The sequence below is a fragment of the Mobula hypostoma genome, chromosome 1 (assembly GCF_963921235.1).
Source record: "Mobula hypostoma chromosome 1, sMobHyp1.1, whole genome shotgun sequence".
NCBI classification, from domain to species: Eukaryota; Metazoa; Chordata; class Chondrichthyes; order Myliobatiformes; family Myliobatidae; genus Mobula; species Mobula hypostoma.
Genome location: NC_086097.1, coordinates 28,117,482 through 28,136,327, shown reverse-complemented (window position 1 = coordinate 28,136,327; position 18,846 = coordinate 28,117,482). Strand labels below are relative to the sequence as shown.

Below are 18,846 nucleotides of genomic sequence, written 5' to 3'. Positions count from 1 at the left end.
GCATCGGAGATCGATTGGTCGCGCCGAATTCCCAAACAAACACCGGGCGAAAGAGATGCGCCGTAGTAAATTTACCAATCTAACCTGATGACCGGAACTAGCGACCAATCCCCGCCTACGGTTAGCCTTGAGTGACAGGCCCCTCTCCCAATGGCTGCTGGATAAGGCGGAGACTCCCGCCGTGCCGCCGGATAGTTGTCCAATCGCGCTCTCGGTGGAGGAATGGGGGCGGTCGGATTCCTCGCTCTCAAGTTCGGTTGACGAGCAGCGTAGTAGTAGCGGCAGCCGTGAATGGGAGAGGAGGTGTCTCCTCCGTGTGAGGCGTATTTATTTTAATTTTTTAAAAAAAGCTAAGCGGCTTTGGATATTTGTTTTGATAAAGACAACATAGCCCTGGGGTTGCGGAACATGGAGGAAGGGTCCGGTGAAGGTGACATGTTTACCGTTGAGCACGAGCTGAAGAACGGTAAGAGCGCGAGCCCCGGCCTGGAATCGCGCTTAGCGGCGTTTTAATGCAGCCCGCCAGCGGCTGTCAGCCTAAAAGAAGCATCTACGTGCCCCTTAAGTTGACAAAACACCGTGCACCGGGGAGGGCGGGGGTTGGCAAGTGTACCTTTGCAGGGATGTTGCATCTGCAAGCTCTTCCCCCCGATCGGCTGCAGAAACTTTGCAATCTTAAAAAAAATGTTGTCGCTTTTTAAAATATCGTGACAGCTGGATGTTTGCAGCTGTCCTTAGCAATGGATTTTGCATTTGTTGTTCAAGGTGGCTTTTCTTTGTGTGCTCATCGCTTTGAGGCAGTGAGCCTCGAGACGTTGTGATTTAGATTAAATAAAATTGCTTTACTTGAACGCGCACAATGTTGGTCAGGTATGGAGAGGACTAATTAGTGAGAAGCTTCTCGGACTGAAACGTCGACTGTTTATTCCCCACCCTAGATGCTGCCTGACTTGTTGAGTTCCCCCAACATTTTATGTGTGTTGCTCTGGATTTCCAGCAGCTGTAGAATCTCTTGTTTATGATTGTACTGTACTTGATGAGTCTGCATTTTGGTAATATTCACGAATTTACAGTGGGATGTGTATTATGCCCACAGTTGTCTTCATGGATAACACGATTGTGCTTGCTGTATCTCTATTTATGGTCCACTGCATTGGTGAATGTGTTGCACCCGCACGCTTGGTCTAATGTACGGTTTAAAATAAAAGTAGGAAACTACTCTGCGCGTAAAGATGTTTTTTTTTCGTCTCTGTTATATTCTTTCTGGGGGTGGAGAAGGGAAGTAAAAACCACAATTGTTCCCGCTGCCGGGGTTAACAGTGATGGACTCCAAAGGTATTTTGCAGGTTGTTTGGCAGTTCAGGTGGGAACATTTTCTGTCTGCAAACGCATTATTTCTGACAACTGTCAGTTATGTTTTAATTGGGGGTTTGAGAGCTGTGTCCGGACAGATTTGTATTCTTACCATGACAACAAAAACCCGATAGAACAAGGCTGAAACCTGTTCTGAACGACATCATAGCGAGTTTTTAGAACAGAAATTGAGTATAATATTTGTTTTATTTAAGAAATCTATCGAGAATCTTATAATGTTACTTAAAAATCCTTGTATGTTTTATTTTCCTTTTAGCGCAATTGATGCTCGTTGCCATGCAAGAAATCTTAACCTATACGAAGCTATGAAATCAATGGGCGGGGACGGGAGTTAAACTGAGGGTGCATTAATGTACAGTAGTGGGAGCAGTTAGCACCTTCGGAGAAATCATGCTGTTGGAAAAATGCGACACATTTTATCTCAACACGAATGCACGATTGTACAGATGGCTGTCTTTATTTGGACGTTTTTTTTGAGTGGTGCAAGCTGTGTGCATTGAGAAGCGGCTCGGTGAGTTGGGGAAAACATCTGCTTCTGTCAGTGTCCCATTTCGTTGTGGGAAATGCTGGAGCTTTGCAGCAACAGGGTGTTGTGAACCAAAATTTACAACCCAGCCTACTTGGATATGTAAGTCGTTTTGCTACGTGAGCAGACAAACTTGGGCAGATGTGGTGAGCAGTTTTCAGATCTACAGATGTAATAATCTTTGAGATTGTGGATTGAACAAGTGCTGAAAGGGAAAGTTTTTCTTGACCTCAGGATGTCCCAAAGGTCTCTCATAGTTAACAATATTTTATTGGCATTGCTATAAGATAAAGACAGCAATCATACTTTGTTCAACAAGGACAACAGACTCAGTAGATGGAAATGTTTTTTTCAGATGCTCTTTGAGCCAGGGCATTGGAGAAGCTCTGCAACTGTCCTTTAGTTTAATTTTGCTTTGCAGTGACACCAGACGTTGTTTACAGCCTGCTTTAAATGACTGTGTTTGATAGAGCAGCAGTTCCTCAATCTTAACAGTGAGATTTTGCACGCCTGCTTGTTTTGAGTCATCTAACTTGGAGGCTGTGTGTTTTATCTCTAAGTACACAGTCATACTATACTTGATGTCTCAGTTTGGAAAGAAATTACTTCAGCACTGTTCTGTATTTAAGAACAAATTCATTAGCCCATGCTGATTTTTCGTGGATGTCTGTGAAGAGTACAAATTTCAGGTTGTATACTGTATATATTTTCTGATATTAAATGAGCCTTTGAACCTTTGTTTGCTTTCCTACCCATGCTGCAGGTTAATGGAAGCTTTTGAATTAAAATTAAAATGATCTCATTCAGTACCAGAAGGAATTTTAGTTTTGCCGCATCTTGTGCATCAAGTAGATTCAGGAAGACACTTGGCCATTTGCTCAGATATTGTGCACTTTTCCCAAAGTATTTTGGGCACTGCGTGTAATTATGGCAATTGAACAGAACTTCAATATTTAATCTACAGTCCAGGTGGTATATAGAATAATTCTTTGTTCAAAAAAAATTGCTTGGTTCTTTGTCTATAAGCAGCTTTATTTAATCTCATGTTCAGAACAACTGCAAGGTTGTTGAGCTTTTAAAAGGATTGCATTTGAGAAAGGAGGATTGATTTAAAGGAGATGAAAGGGTTCATGGTTTTGGGATTGTGTTGGCAAAGGGAAGAGATACAGTAATGAAGAGTTTTGGGGCACATTGTAATCAGCATTAATTTAAATACAGTTTTATGGAATAAGAAACTGAAAATATAACTATATAGAAGAACAGTACTTGTAATAGCTTAAGTTTAAAACCTGAAAATGTGAGAACATTGGTAGGGAAAGAGACTGAGATGTAATCTTGTCAGAGGACTAGCAGTATTCTGTGTCTATGTTAGACGACAATGGGATGAGTGGTGGATGTTTAGTGTGAACATAACAGCTGATCACTAGGCCCTTTATGATAAGTAATGTTCTTGTGTACCTGCTTCAAATTGGCAACAATCATATGAGCACTCAAGAAGAGCTGCCTCAACAAATATCAACCGGTAGCATTCATATCTACTGTAATGAAGTGCTTAAAGGTTGATTATGACTAGAACTAATTCTTGCCTGATCAAGGACCTAGACCCCTGCAATTTGTGCATTTGTTTTTTTAACAGGTGCACGTGAATGCAATCTCACTGATTCCTCTGCATTCTGCTTAGAGCACCTAGACAACAGCAATATGTATATCAGACTGCTGTTATTGATTACAGATCAGTGTTCAGTGTTATCATCTCTTCGGTAATAACCAACAAGCTTCTAAACCTGATCCTCTATCTCCTGCAGCTGGAACCTTGACTTCCTCATTGGGAGATCAGTCAGTATGGATGAGCAATAACCTCTCCTTGCTGGCAGGCAACACAGTGCATCTCAAGGGTGTGTGCTTAGCTCACTGCTCTACTCCTTACGCCTATGACTATGCACAGCTCAAATGTCATCTATGCATTCTCAGTTGACACCAATGCTTAGTGAAACAGCATACAAGAGTGAGGTAGATTGGCTGGTTGAGTGGTCTTGCAAAAGTAACCTCGCATTCAGTATCAGCAAAACTAAGGAATTGAATATGGACTTCAGGAATGGGAAATTGGAAGAACACACACCAGTGCTCGTTAGTGGAAAAGGTGAACATCTTCAAGTTCCTGGAAGTTTTCTGAGGATCTGTCCTGGGCTAACACATTGAAGAAGGCATGCCAACTGTTCCTCTTGGTTAGGAGTTTGAGGAGATTTGTTATATCACCAAAGACTTAAAATTTCCATAGATTACAATGGTCACATCCTGGTGTGGAGCATCTTGTGTACAGGATTGCAAGAGAATGTACAGGGTTGTAGACTCGGGCATCTCTATCATGGGCAAAATCCTCTCCACTAGTAAGGACATTTTCAAGAGGTGGTGCCTTAAGAAGATGTCATTGATCAATAAGGGACTCTCACCATCAGGGACATAATCTCTTCTCGTTATCACTGTCGGGGAGGAGGTACAGGAGCTTGAAAACCCATGTTCAGCTGTTCAGGAACAGCTTCTGCTCAGTCACTACATTTCTGAACAGTTCATGAACAAATGAAGACTACCTATTGTTCCTCATTTGCATTATTTATTTATTTTGCCATTTGTAGCAATTTGGCTTGCACTGTATTGTGCTGTCAAAACAAGAAAATTCATGTTATTTAAAACAGTGATAATAAGAAGACCATAAAACAGCAGAATCAGGTCAGTTAGTCCATCGAGTCTACTGTGCCATTTCATTCTGACCAGTTCTGTCTTCCAGGTGGAGTCCCTTTGAAGCCCCATACAATTGTAGCAAGCCCTTCTTGCCAAACTTCATACCTCGTTGACCACCACCCCTCCACCCTAGCTTAACTAACCTGATTTCTCCTCCCTCCCCCCCTCCCCCGGGTTCTATTCTCACTAACTTTCTGGATATTGTATTCAAGATATATGCTAATCTTTGTGTTATAATACCACCACTTCCTCCTCTTTAGGAACTTCTAACAGTTTTTAGCAATCATGGATATGCTGTAATATGACAATTGGAACCTTTTAGTAAGTTACTACATGATTTTTTTAAAATATAGAAATATCATAGATTGAGGATTAACCATGGGCAGAAAAAAGAAAACAGGAATAAACTAATCATTATTTTGTTAGGAATCCATGACTTGATCACACTGTAGAGATCAGTGCAGGTGTTTAGGCAATCATAATTTATGAGTGCTTTGGTTTTGATTTATTATTATCACATGCACCAAGATACGGTGAAAAGCTTGTCTTAAATACTGTTCATGCAGATCAAATTATTACACAGGGCATTAAGGCAAAAGATCACCAGACCAGTCACAAGGGACTGACTGACATGATTCCATTTGTTATGTATTTTTGTAGCACCTTGCTTATAACCAACGATCTCTTGGGCCATGAAGGTTGAGAATTTCCTGTATTCATAACAATACTCTGGTTCTATGGCTGATTGACACCCGTGAGACATCCATGGACTCTGCTTGAAGGTGCTGTACTCAATATTCTCACTTGGTTTCTGTGCACTCCCACAGATACTTTGGGGTTCTTAACGTTCCCACAGTTTGATTAGTCATGGGCAAGAAATTCCCACAAGTTTGTGGGCTTATTACATTTTTAAAAAAAGTTTTGAAATCATCCCAAAGTGTTTTCTTTGTTCCCAGTAATCCCTTGTCCTGAGGGACCTTAAGATAGAGTGCAAATAATAGTGTTAAAACAAAAGTAATCCATTTACTCTTGCTCCCTTTTTACATCTTCAAACTAATTTTGTAAAATTTTTATTTTGTTAACCTTTTTGGTCCAAAAGTGCAAATGTAAAAGACAGGACATGGTACTTAAAGTGGGACTTGAAGATCATCAGGTTTGATCATTTAACTATATTATACCAGGTACAACTGAAAAGCCAGGTTGGTGTCCTTGAATTCAAGTGGACAATGGCATCAATCCAGTGACTACATTTTGATAGTGTTGTTTACTAGGTACTTGTATCCTGTTATGGTGCAAAATAAACAGCTGAATAATTGACAAAGTAGCTTTTAAATTTGGGGTGACATTGGGACACTTACAGTTTTCTAAAAACCCTGCTTGTTTTGGTTTTAAATTGTTTGCAGATGAGCTTGAAATAGAAAGCATTTGATATAATGCCTTTTAATGGATGTCATTGTTTTACAAATGCCTAAATAGTGACTTGACACTGATACTTATTTAAAAGTAAGTATAGTTTTTATTGATGAGTAAATGTTAGCTGATATCCTATTTTGTATAGGTGTGGTCTCCCTACCAAAGGAAATGATTGTCAGGGTATGTGTCCTAAAGGTTCACCCAATGTTATTTTTGGAATGGAGAGGGAATGCAATTTACCTTAAGAAGTGATTAAACACTGCACTTTGTATAGAAAAAAATCTTATTGAGCTTGATTGGATAGTGTAGCTGAGATGCTTCCTTTGCCTGAGATGTTCATTCAATGAATGGCATGAGAAAAAACTTCTTCACCCAGAAGGTAGTGGGTCTTTGGAATTCTCTGTCCAAGCACTTGCAGAATACAGATGACCCTCATCCCCTAATGTTACTGGCGTTCGAGGAACAGAAATATGTCCTTGTGGAATTCACAGATTGATGCCCAAAATTTGAGATACAAAATAAAAGTTCCCTTTTCAGGGTTTGGATAGAAAAAAGCTTTTTTTTCAGCTTGTGTTTCCTAATGCCTGCACGGACGACATGGCTTTGCATTGTAGAAAATTGTGATATGAACACAACCCCTCAATGCCATTGTCTCCTGTATACCTGAGACAGCTCGAAAGAGAGAAGTTGAGTTCTGGGAAGAAATTAGCATTGATATTAAAAAGGTCTCATTAAATGGCAGAACAAGCACTAGGGCTAAGTGCTCTACTCCTGCTATTTCTTGCGTTCTTTCATCCGGTCAAAGCTGCTTGCAAAAGATTGGGGGTCAGTCATCTTCAGAAAGTATGAATTGCAAATATGTTGATGGACATTGAAGTAGGAACTCTTCTGCATTCTCTTATTGTATTAAATAAGCCACTTTTAACATGCAGCATTAGTCCACTGTTTTAATAGTGGCTTGCTGAAAGTAGTTTGTATAGAATATGTTGATATCTAGCAGATCAATGTTCCTAAACTTGTGGTTGCACAATGTTTTATTATGCATATTTTAACTGAGCATTGACTCTGTCATTCATGGCTCACAATATTTAATAGTTTTAAAAATGGTTGGATTGTGCAGTAATAGAATGACAATCACAACAGCTCAGCCTAACTTGTCCAGCTGACAAGGCTGTATACCTGACCTTATCCCATTTGCCTGCATTTGGCCCATATCCTTCTAAACCTTCACTATTTATCTACCCCTCTTAATTGTTGTAATTATAGCTTATTTCTTCCTATGGCAAACAGCCTCTTGATTCATCTTTAAATCTTTCCCTTCTCACCTTAAACTTATACTCTTTAGTTTAAGTCCTTTGGTGATAGAGTGTGTGTGTAAAGACTGTAACCATCCTCCTTATTTATGCGCCTTGGGTTTTATAAACCCCTAGAATGCCCCTTTTGATCCAAGGAAAAGTCGGTCTATCCAGTTTCTCCTTATAGTTCAAGCACTCCACGTCCCTTTGAATGTTTCTGCAACCTTTCCAATTTAATTGCATTTTTCCTACAGCATGACAAGCAGAACTGTTCATAGTACCTTGTACAGCCGTAACATGATGTCCCAGTTCTTGTTCTTGGTGCCCTGAATGATAAAGGCACCACCTTTGCTATGTTATTTGTCACCATTTACAGGGAACTATGTACTTGCACCCTAGGTTTCTCTGTACTACGTCACTGTTTGTATTGCTGTGGTTTAACTTCCCAAAATTCATCACTTTGCATTTGTTTGAACTAAGTTCCATTGCCATTCTTATTCTCACTTTCTTGGTTGACTTAAATTCCTAGGCAATCTCCTTCACTGTCTTCTGCAATCAATTTTGGTGTAATTTTAATATTTGCCAGATATGACAAACAATGGACTTAGAATTAATCCCTGCAGCACACCGCTGGTCACCGTCCTCCAGTCTGAAAATGACCCTCCACTACCACCAAGCCAACTCTGTATCCAGTTGACTAGCTCACCCTGGATTCCAGATGATCTAACCTGCATTAGTTTACCATCTGGGCCCTTCAGGTACAGAAGCCTGAAGTCACATGCTCAGTGATTCAGGAACAGCTTCTTCCCCTCTGCCATCCGATTCCTAAATGGACATTGGACCCATGAACACTAACTCACTATTTTAATATATTTTTGTTTTTGCACCATTTTTAATCTATTCAATATACATATACTGTAATTAATTTATTTTTTTCTTTATTATGGATTGCATTGAACTGCTGCTGCTAAGTTTACAAATTTCATGATACATGCAGGTGGTAATAAACCTGATTCTGATTGTCTGTACCAGATGCCTCTTAAAAGCCAGGTCATTAATTTCATTCAAAATAGAATGGTTTTAGAGAAATTAGTAGTTTTGAGGAAATTGGAGAATAGGGAGAGCCGGGCAGGAAATTTGCATTGAAGTACAGTATCAGCCAGGACTTTGACAAGTTCCTGCCCTTGTATGCTCTTTATATATTATTTTATAAAAAAGATTGTAGTAAAATATCTTTATGTGTTATCAAACAAAATTTCACACTAAGTATCTCAGAAAGAGCACGTAGAAGACAAAGTAAAGCTGTCAGGGAGCCTTCAGTATGTTAGAGGAGAATCTTTTTTCTTAGAGAAAGCTATCATGATAAATACACTGATAGGCTGATGCTGCACTTTGAAGTCTTCTATTAGTCTGATCATGTTCTATACAAATTTTGATTGCAATCAACATTTCTGCAGTTCCAAGAATGAAGTATTATTGTGGTCAATTTCTGTTATTTTTAATTGTAAACTCTTTACTTTTTAAGTTATGGATAGCTGTGAAAAATATTTAATTAGGCAGAATTTGTGAAATGCTTGGTAAGTTGTGTTTAAATTAAAGAATTGGATTCATTTGAACAGATGTAGAAAAAGTTTTATGCGGAAATACTTTTTGAGAAATTGTGCTTAATAATAGAGCTAATCTATTTGAGGATGAAGTTAGAAAGCACTTCCACATAATTCATTGAAAACCCAGAATACACTCAAAGCAAGGTGAGACTTTCAGGGTATTTTTTTTTTAAATTTGGTCATGCAGAGGTCAGCTAAGCTGTGGTCTGATTGAATGGCAGATCAGACTTCAGGGATGAAGTGGTTTGTTACCTTTATTGTTGGAGTTTCAAATTTGTAAATGTGAACATTTGGACCAGTAACTTCAGTGTTGTCACAAAGGCATCAGCAGAAAATTAAGTTGTGTGAATTTTAATTTATTGTTATTTCACTTTAATTGTAGTGTTGGATATATTTTTCAGACTTGAATTGTGTCTAGCAGGAATATTTTAAGTTGGGAATAGACTTGGATGAAATGCTGGTTATAAATTAATGTGCTAGTGATAGTGCTGGAAGCAATTTGAGATTTTATTTTTGGAAAAAGTAATGTTGCACCTGTGTATTCCATCAATTTCTCTAATACTGTAAGCCTAATAACTGTGCTACTGTTTTTAAACAATTCTATGCTTTTGTAGTTTTTAATCTTTATAAACCTACAGCAACTTGAAAGTAGAAGTATGTGATATTTGGTCAGTTGTATACTGTACATTTTGTGGAATCCTAGTCCATCTTGTTGTTTACAACGGTGCTATATTTAAAAATTAATTCTGACCAAATCACCAACTCCATTGCAGAAATGTAGCCTCAATCTGCAGGAAATCTCTGCAGTGCTTCACTGTTGGCTGCTGACACTTATCTATGTGGCACTCTCCACAGCTCTACAGACAAACTGCCTTCTATTTGGGCCAAAAACTTCCAAATTTTGACTCTTTAGTCCAGAGCACTTGCTGCCATTGTTCAGGATCATAATCCTTATGTGTTTGTGGTTGGGTGAGCCTCTTGGCTTTGTTTCCACATCGGAGGAATGGCATTTTGGTAGCAATTCTTCCATGAAGACCTTTTCTGACAAGACCTCTCTGTACTGTAGAGGGGTTACTTGGGTTCCAGTGGTTTTTGTGAGTTCAGAGCTGATAGCAATGTTGTACTTCCAATTTGGAAGGAATGCCAGATTGATGTATCTCTTGTCTGCTGCATTCAGTTTTCGTGGCTGACCATTACATTTCTGATCTCAACCTTGCCCATTTCTTTGTACTTCAGAAGAGCTTGAACAGTACATCTTGAAACTCATGTCTGTGAAATTTCTGCTTGGGAGAGACCTTGCTGATATAGGATGACCCACGTTGTATCTTGCTTCTATGCCTACTCTTGCCATGGTGTAAGAATTGATGATTTGAAGGCTTAACTGTCACATCTGCCACACCCTTGCCTTTTAATTTGGTTATCCTTTGCCCAGTTTGATTCCTTCTACACTCGTTTGTTACAGTTAATAAGTTTAGTTTGTTCATCTCATTATGTCATTGATCATGAGCACCTGTTTGTTTAACTACGCTCTGGACTATATACTGACAAAGTAATCAAGCTTTTATTTGAAAGTGATCTATTAATGTGTTATTTTCTTTTACAAAATACAAACATTTCTCTAACATTTAATTTTTTTGAAAATGAATGTTTGGAAATCTAAAATTTGCTCTTTCCTACTGATGCACTAATGTAGAAGACAGAAATAAGCATCTAAAACAAAAACAACAGGAATTCTGCAGATGCTGGAAATTCAAGCAACATACATCAAAGTTGCTGGTGAACGCAGCAGGCCAAGCGGCATCTGTAGGAAGAGGTGCAGTCAACGTTTCAGGCCGAGACCCTTCGTCAGGACTAACTGAAGGAAGAGTGAGTAAGGGATTTGAAAGTTGCAGGAGGAGGGGGAGATCCAAAATGATAGGAGAAGACAGGAGGGGGAGGGATAGAGCCGAGAGCTGGACAGGTGATAGGCAAAAGGGGATACGAGAGGATCATGGGACAGGAGGTCCGGGAAGAAAGACAAGGGGGGGGGGTGACCCAGAGGATGGGCAAGAGGTATATTCAGAGGGACAGAGGGAGAAAAAGGAGAGTGAGAGAAAGAATGTGCATAAAAATGAGTAACAGATGGGGTACGAGGGGGAGGTGGGGCCTTAGCGGAAGTTAGAGAAGTCGATGTTCATGCCATCAGGTTGGAGGCTACCCAGACGGAATATAAGGTGTTGTTCCTCCAACCTGAGTGTGGCTTCATCTTTACAGTAGAGGAGGCCGTGGATAGACATGTCAGAATGGGAATGGGATGTGGAATTAAAATGTGTGGCCACTGGGAGATCCTGCTTCCTCTGGCGGACAGAGCGTAGATGTTCAGCAAAGCGGTCTCCCAGTCTGCGTCGGGTCTCGCCAATATATAAAAGGCCACATCGGGAGCACCGGACGCAGTATATCACCCCAGTCGAGTCACAGGTGAAGTGATGCCTCATCTGGAAGGACTGTTTGGGGCCCTGAATGGTGGTAAGGGAGGAAGTGTAAGGGCATGTGTAGCACTTGTTCTGCTTACACGGATAAGTGCCCGGAGGGAGATCAGTGGGGAGGGATGGGGGGGACGAATGGACAAGGGAGTTGTGTAGGGAGCGATCCCTGCGGAATGCAGAGAGAGGGGGGGAGGGAAAGATGTGCTTAGTGGTGGGATCCCATTGGAGGTGGCGGAAGTTACGGAGAATAATATGTTGGACCCGGAGGCTGGTGGGGTGGTAGGTGAGGACCAGGGGAACTCTATTCCTAGTGGAGTGGTGGGAGGATGGAGTGAGAGCAGATGTACGTGAACTGGGGGAGATGCGTTTAAGAGCAGAATTGATAGTGGAGGAAGGGAAGCCCCTTTCTTTAAAAAAGGAAGACATCTCCCTCGTCCTAGAATGAAAAGCCTCATCCTGAGAGCAGATGCGGCGGAGACGGAGGAATTGCGAGAAGGGGATGGCGTTTTTGCAAGAGACAGGGTGAGAAGAGGAATAGTCTAGATAGCTGTGAGAGTCAGTAGGCTTATAGTAGACATCAGTGGATAAGCTGTCTCCAGAGACAGAGACAGAAAGATCTAGAAAGGGGAGGGAGGTGTCGGAAATGGACCAGGTAAATTTGAGGGCAGGGTGAAAGTTGGAGGCAAAGTTAATAAAGTCAACAAGTTCTGCATGTGTGCAGGAAGCAGCGCCAATGCAGTCGTCGATGTAGCGAAGGAAAAGTGGGGGACAGATACCAGAATAGGCACGGAACATAGATTGTTCTACAAACCCAACAAAAAGGCAGGCATAGCTAGGACCCATACAGGTGCCCATAGCTACACCTTTAGTTTGGAGGAAGTGGGAGGAGCCAAAGGAGAAATTATTAAGAGTAAGGACTAATTCTGCTAGACGGAGCAGAGTGGTGGTAGAGGGGAACTGATTAGGTCTGGAATCCAAAAAGAAGAGTAGAGCTTTGAGACCTTCCTGATGGGGGATGGAAGTATATAAGGACTGGACATCCACTGTGAAAATAAAGCGGTGGGGGCCAGGGAACTTAAAATCATCGAAAAGTTTAAGAGCGCGAGAAGTGTCAGGAACATAGGTCGGAAGGGATTGAACAAGGGGTGATAAAACAGTGTTGAGGTATGCAGAAATGAGTTCGGTGGGGCAGGAGCAAGCTGAGACAATAGGTCGGCCAGGACAGGCAGGTTTGTGGATCTTGGGTAGGAGGTAGAAACGGGAAGTGCGGGGTGTGGGAACTATAAGGTTGGTAGCAGTGGATGGGAGATCCCCTGAGTGGATAAAGTCGGTGATGGTGTGGGAGACAATGGCCTGGTGCTCTTTAGTGGGGTCACGATCGAGGGATAAATAAGAGGAGGTATCTGCGAGTTGTCGCTGTGCCTCGGCAAGGTAGAGGTCAGTACGCCAGACTACAACAGCACCCCCCTTATTGGCGGGTTTAATAATAAGGTTAGGATTAGTGCGGAGGAAGTGGAGAGCAGAGCGTTCCGAAGGAGTGAGGTTGGAATGGGGCCAAGGTGCGGTGAAGTCGAGACGGTTGATGTCCTGTTGGCAGTTAGCAATAAAGAGATCCAGAGCAGGCAGAAGACCAGAGCGGGGTGTCCATGAAGAAGAGGAGGGTTGAAGACGGGAGAAGGGGTCATCGGTGGGGGTGGAAGAGTCCTTGCCGAAGAAGTAGGCTCGGAGACGGAGACGGCGGAAGAAAACTTCCGCATCGTGGCGAACACGGAACTCGCTGAGGTGTGGGCGAAGGGGGACAAACGTGAGGCCCTTACTGAGAACAGAGCGTTCTGCCTCCGACAGTTGAAGATCGGAGGGGATGGTAAAGACCCGGCAATCTGAAGTTAATCTAAAACAAAATGTGTATTTAAAAAAAAAATCGAGGTTGCCTAAGACTTTTGCACAGTACTATACCTTTTCCCTTACTTGGCTTCATCTATCACCTTGCAGTTTGTACTTCCCCCTTTCCCCACCACTTTATTCTGGCTTCTTCCCCCTTCCTTTCCTGAAGTTTCTCAGCTCGAAATGTTGACTGTTTATTCCTCTCCATAGATGCTTCCTTGACCTGCTGAGTTCCTCCAACACTCTGTGTGTTAACCGTTTGACCCATTATTCCTTGCCATATAAAGGATGGAGTCATGCACTTCAGTTTATACTGATTGTTTAAAAAAACAAAAGAAATTTAATCTGACAACACAGAAGTTGCTTCCTTTAGTTGGAAGTAAAGCTGCTGCTTTCTCCTGCAACTAGCCTGCCTCTTAGAACTTGATTTCTGTACTAATCAGTATGAAATGATTGCTTAAATCAGCCTTGCTAATGGAACAAGTTATTTATGTTGCACATCTCAGTCCAAAAATGACAATTGAAGTAACTTGACATTTTAAAATGTATTTAATCTGAATCAGTAGTGGGTGTGGCAAATTACAAAACAAAGATTTAGTGAGATTATCTCTGGTTATGCTAAACGTAAAGGTTAGCTGGAGAGGATTGGGATTACATTAAGACTCGAATGTCTCAATCATGTTTTGTCAAATGCTGCAAGAGGCACTACAGGAACTTGTGGAATTATGCATTAGTAACGAATAAGAGGTCCAAGTGCTGACTACTGGAGCACCCTACTAGTTACAGGCCTCCAGTCAGGATCTTGCATGAAGCATATAGTCTATTGGGCAGCAGTGATCCCTCTCCTACTATTGAGATAAACTCTACATGTAACAGCCATCTTTTGAACCAGTGTACTGTAAGAAGCAAAACTTAATGCATCATTTACAAGCTCTTCATGCAAATTAATAATTGGGGAATTATGCAAAAGCATAATTCAGGGATCACTTTCTATTAGTACTTCGTGTAAGTTTTCAATAATTAGCAAAGTACAGACTATACAGTGACACTGAGTTGCAAGGAACCCAAATCTATTGCTATTAAGAGCAGTCTTAACCTTTAGAGTTAACACTAGCCTTTAGTTTGTTGAGGATCGTCATTTTTTTTCTCATTGGCAAAATGTCCTTGGAATAAACTTTGTTCCCTTTGTGTCAGTAGTAGGGAAATTTGGAGAAAAAAATTCTTGGGGATCAGATTTGTGACTATTTGGAAAGGCAGAAACTGATTAAAACGAAATTAGCTTGGTTTTGTGTTTGGAAATGTTGGTTCACAAATTTTTTTTGAGATTACAATGAAGATCGATGAAAGCAAGATGATTAAATATGGAATACATTAGCATGGCTTTGACAAGGTCCCGTGTGGTAGGTTGGTCCAGGAAGTTAAAGCACATGGCATCCCAAAATATTTTGGTAGACTGAATCCAAAATTGACTTGATGGGAGGCAGAAGAGTGGTGGAGGATTGTTTTTCAGTGGTGTACTGTGGGGATGTGTGTGTAATATAAATGACTTGGATGAGAATCTCTTTCTGGTATGACATATTTGTTGAGGACATGAAGATTCACGGAATTGCAGAGAGTGAGGATTGTTGCTTAAGGATACAGAGGGACATGGGTCAGTTGGAAATTTAACAGATAGTATTTAATCCAAACAAACAACTGAAGTAGAGCATTTCCGGTTGTCTAATACTGGCAGGGTATATACAGGAAATGACAGGGTCCCTTTATATATACAAAGGGACCTTGGGGAGCAATTTCACATTTCCCTAAAAATGGCAACACAAGTTGATGGGGTAGTGAAGAAGGTGTTGTGTTTAATTTGTTTAGCTTCATAGGTAGGGGTATTGAGTATGAGATTATGTTTTGGTTGTAAAAGATATTTGTTAGGCACCATTTGGAATGTTATGTGCATTTCTGGTCACCACACTAAAGAAAATTATGGTAATGCTTGAAATGGTGCAGAAGAGATTCACTAGTATGTTGCCTAGTATGAAGGGTTTTAGTTGCAAAGCGAGATTGGATAGGTTCTGCTTGATCTCACTAGAGTGTGGAACACTGAGGGCTGGCCTTGTGGTAGTTTATAATTATTTTCCCTCAGGATGGGGAAGTCTAAAATTAAAGGACATGGATTTGAAGTGAGAGGGGAAATGTTTAAGTGAGATCAGAGGGACAGAATATTAAATACAAAGCTGTTGGTTTATGGAACAAGCAGCCAGGGAAAATAGTAGAGGCAGGTACAATCAGAACACTTAAAAAGCATGTGGACAGGCACATGGATAGGAAATGAGAGGGATCTGAGCCAAATATAGGAAAATGGGATTAGCATAAGTAAACAACAGGAATTCTGCAGATGCTGGAAATTCAAGCAACATACATCAAAGTTGCTGGTGAACGCAGCAGGCCAAGCAGCATCTATAGGAAGAGGCGCAGTCGACGTTTCAGGCCGAGACCCATAAGTAAACATCTCATTCGGCATGGATGTGTCAGGCTGAAAGTCCTTGTTTCTGTGTTCTATGACTATATGCAGCCAATAAATCCTTTTTTTTTGCAGCAGGAAATAATGTTTATCTAATCTTCTGCACACTTAAGACTCTGAAAAGAATGTTTTAACAAAAATATCACCCAAGTCATTATTCAACATCTCCCCATAACTGCCAGTGATTAAAGAAAATGACGTAGTGTAGGTGAGTAGAAGAATCTGGGAATGTGGAGAGAATAAAAAGAGTTGGTGTAAATAGGTGTGTTAATAGTCAGCATGGATATTGACAACTAAAGGACCTGTATCCATGTTCTGTGATTCTGACCTTGGCATATCTAATAGAAGATAGATGTAATTATGGTTTATAAGTAATAGTTGCTTAATGGTTGCCCTCCCCTTTGCACTAGCATAACTTTCTTTTCAAAAAGGCACTTTTAATTCTTGTTGGATATTAATTTCTCACATTGTGAGGTCTGTTGATGGTTGCCAGGTGCAGCAAAGCTTTTATGCATCATTTGATGATTTGGTTCATTGTATATCCTTTGTGTACTTATTCTTTTGGCTTGTAACACAACTAAGCCCTAGATGGGAAATATTAGTTTAATTACTCAGTTTAACAGTTTTGTGCAATTATCTTGCTAATACAAGATAAATTATGTTGTATCCTGATAGCTTGAATGCTATCTTTTGTTTGGAGTCCACTGTGGGTATACATGAAGAAAATTTGAGATTCCGCCCCCCCCCCCTTGGAATTGAGAAATCCAGATGACTTGGAGATTATAGGTCCTTTCATGTTGTTGAAGACTGTGGTAAGTTCCTGATGTACAGTGTCACTGTGTCCCAAAAGTAAATCTGGGATCTGCACTACAGAACTGGTTTCAATATATTGCAATAAAAGTACTCCAGGCCTTCAGCATAACAAAAAGACAAATGAGAAGAATTCAGCAAATGAAAACTCCTTTTTGTATTGATTTGTAACATCCTGGGGTCTTGAAAATTGCTACGTAAATGTAAGTTTTTCTTATATTTTCAGTTTTATCACTCTAGAATTGACTGCCCCTCTCCACCCCCCCCCCCCGAGTGGTAATTAATTTTTCTCTTTTCCTTTCCTTGGTGAATACGTATAAAGTATTCATTTAGGACCTTGCATGCATCCACTGGCTCTACATGTGAATTTGGTCTTTACAGGGACACATTCTTTCCCTGTCTGCCCTCTTGCGCTTAATATATTTACAATATCATGGGAATATCCCTTAAATTTTATCTGTAAAGGATATTTTATTGGCCCATTTTTTTTTTGCTCTCCCAATTCCTTAAATTCTCACCTACACCTTTTTTTCATCGATTAGTGATGCATGCAATTCTAGTTAGCTATGTCTATATGTGCATTTTTCGCGTATCAAACTTTCAATATGCTTTGTTGTCCAAGATACCCAAATCTTGTCATATTTGACATTGATACTTACTGGAGCAGGCCAGTTCTGAACTCTTATTAGCTACCTTAAGGCATTAACACTTCTCAGACACAAGTTTGCTATTTATCTGCTCCCAGTCCATTTTTGCCAGCTCCTCCCACACGATTGAAATCTGTTGTCTTCAATTTCAAAACTGAAATTGAGGACCAACTTTGTCCTTTCCTGCAAGTACCTGGAAACTTAAAGAATTTTGTTTACTGCTCCCAAAAGTATTCACCAGCCAATACTTCAACACAGACTAGTTTAATTTCCTAAGGTAATTATGTTCTTACCTCATCTACTACTGGGGGGAAAAAAATAAGTTCAGACTTCCCTGGATATGTTCTAGCTTTTTTTAAATACAGGTGTCCCCCCGCTTTTCAAACGTTCGCTTTATGAAACCTCACTGTTACGAAAGACCTACATTAGTACTGTTTTCGCTTTCAGAAGGTGTTTTCACTGTTACGAAGAAAGGCAGCGCGCAAGCTTAGCAGCCGCTCTCCCCCAGATTCGGAACGGCATTGCTTAAGCACGTTGCATTGAGCAGCCGTTAGCAAGATGAGTTCTAAGGTGTCGGAAAAACCTGAAAGAGTGAAGGTGTTACACTTAGTGTAAAACTAGACATAATTAAGCGTTTCGATAGTGGTGAATGAAGCCAGGACAAAGTGAGTTTGGCTTGTGGAAGCTGACGAAGATGATGTTGAAGAGGTTTTGGCATCCCATGACCAAAAACTGATAGATGAAGAGCTGATGCAATTGGAAGAGGAAAGGATAACAATCGAAACCGAATGCAGTAGCGAAAGTGAAGTCATCCAGGAACTGAACGTGAAGCAACTGCGTGAGATTTTCGCTGCAATGATAAAGTACGACTTTAATTTCGAAAGGGTACGTCGGTTTAGGGCATATTTGCAGAATGTTTTGAGTCCTTACAAAGAACTGTGTGATAGAAAAATGCTTGAGGCTCAGCAGTCAAGCAAGCCTTCCACATCAGCCACAGCAGACGACAAACCTCGACCTTCGACATCGAGGCAGGCAGTCATAGGAGAAGATGAGCTGCCTGCCCTGATCGATGATGAGATGACACCCTCGTGTCCCACCACCCCAACCCCCGGGCCCCGGACAGATACTGTACTGATTCGTGGAGAATGCAGCGGTAGCCGGGAGGCACACAGCACATGTTTAAGAAAAAAGCCGAAATAAACATGCTAATTAATTAGGTGCCGCCTAACACGTAACTGTCGGCGCAGATCAGTGCTGATGCAATCGCCTCTGATCTGCGCCGACATTTACGTGCCAGGCAGCACCTAATTAATTAGCATGTTTATTTTGGCTTTTTTCTTAAAGATGTGCTGTGTGCCTCCCGGCTACCCCTGTGTGCTTTGCGGCAATGTATCAGTCGGCGACCTGGAGGGTGGGGGCCACTGCACCACCCCAGCCTGCAACGACTCAGTCTAACACACCATCATCAGTGTGCTCGGTGCTGTCTTCCCGATTCCTGTAAGTGATACTACACTGTACATACATCATTTCTACTTTATATAGGCTGTGTATTTTTATGTGTTATTTGGTAGATT

At 40.9% G+C, this 18,846-nt stretch overlaps 1 protein-coding gene across 4 annotated transcripts in view; it reads left to right on the top strand.

The window, feature by feature from the left end:
• The first annotated feature begins 283 nt into the window (after positions 1-283).
• LOC134344972 (ribosomal protein S6 kinase alpha-5) overlaps positions 284-18,846 on the top strand; it is a 338,866-nt gene continuing 320,303 nt past the window's right edge. Inside the window, exons 1-2 of one of the 4 annotated variants that reach the window (XM_063045122.1) lie at positions 345-466; positions 5,300-5,421. Coding sequence is in view for 1 of the 4 variants with exons in the window: in XM_063045114.1 (XP_062901184.1) it covers positions 409-466 (58 nt within the window). In the remaining 3 variants the exon portion in view is untranslated. Of the gene's footprint in view, positions 467-1,861; positions 2,003-5,299; positions 5,422-18,846 lie in introns of those variants that run through there. The other 3 variants (XM_063045114.1, XM_063045107.1, XM_063045124.1) reach the window with 3 other exon arrangements.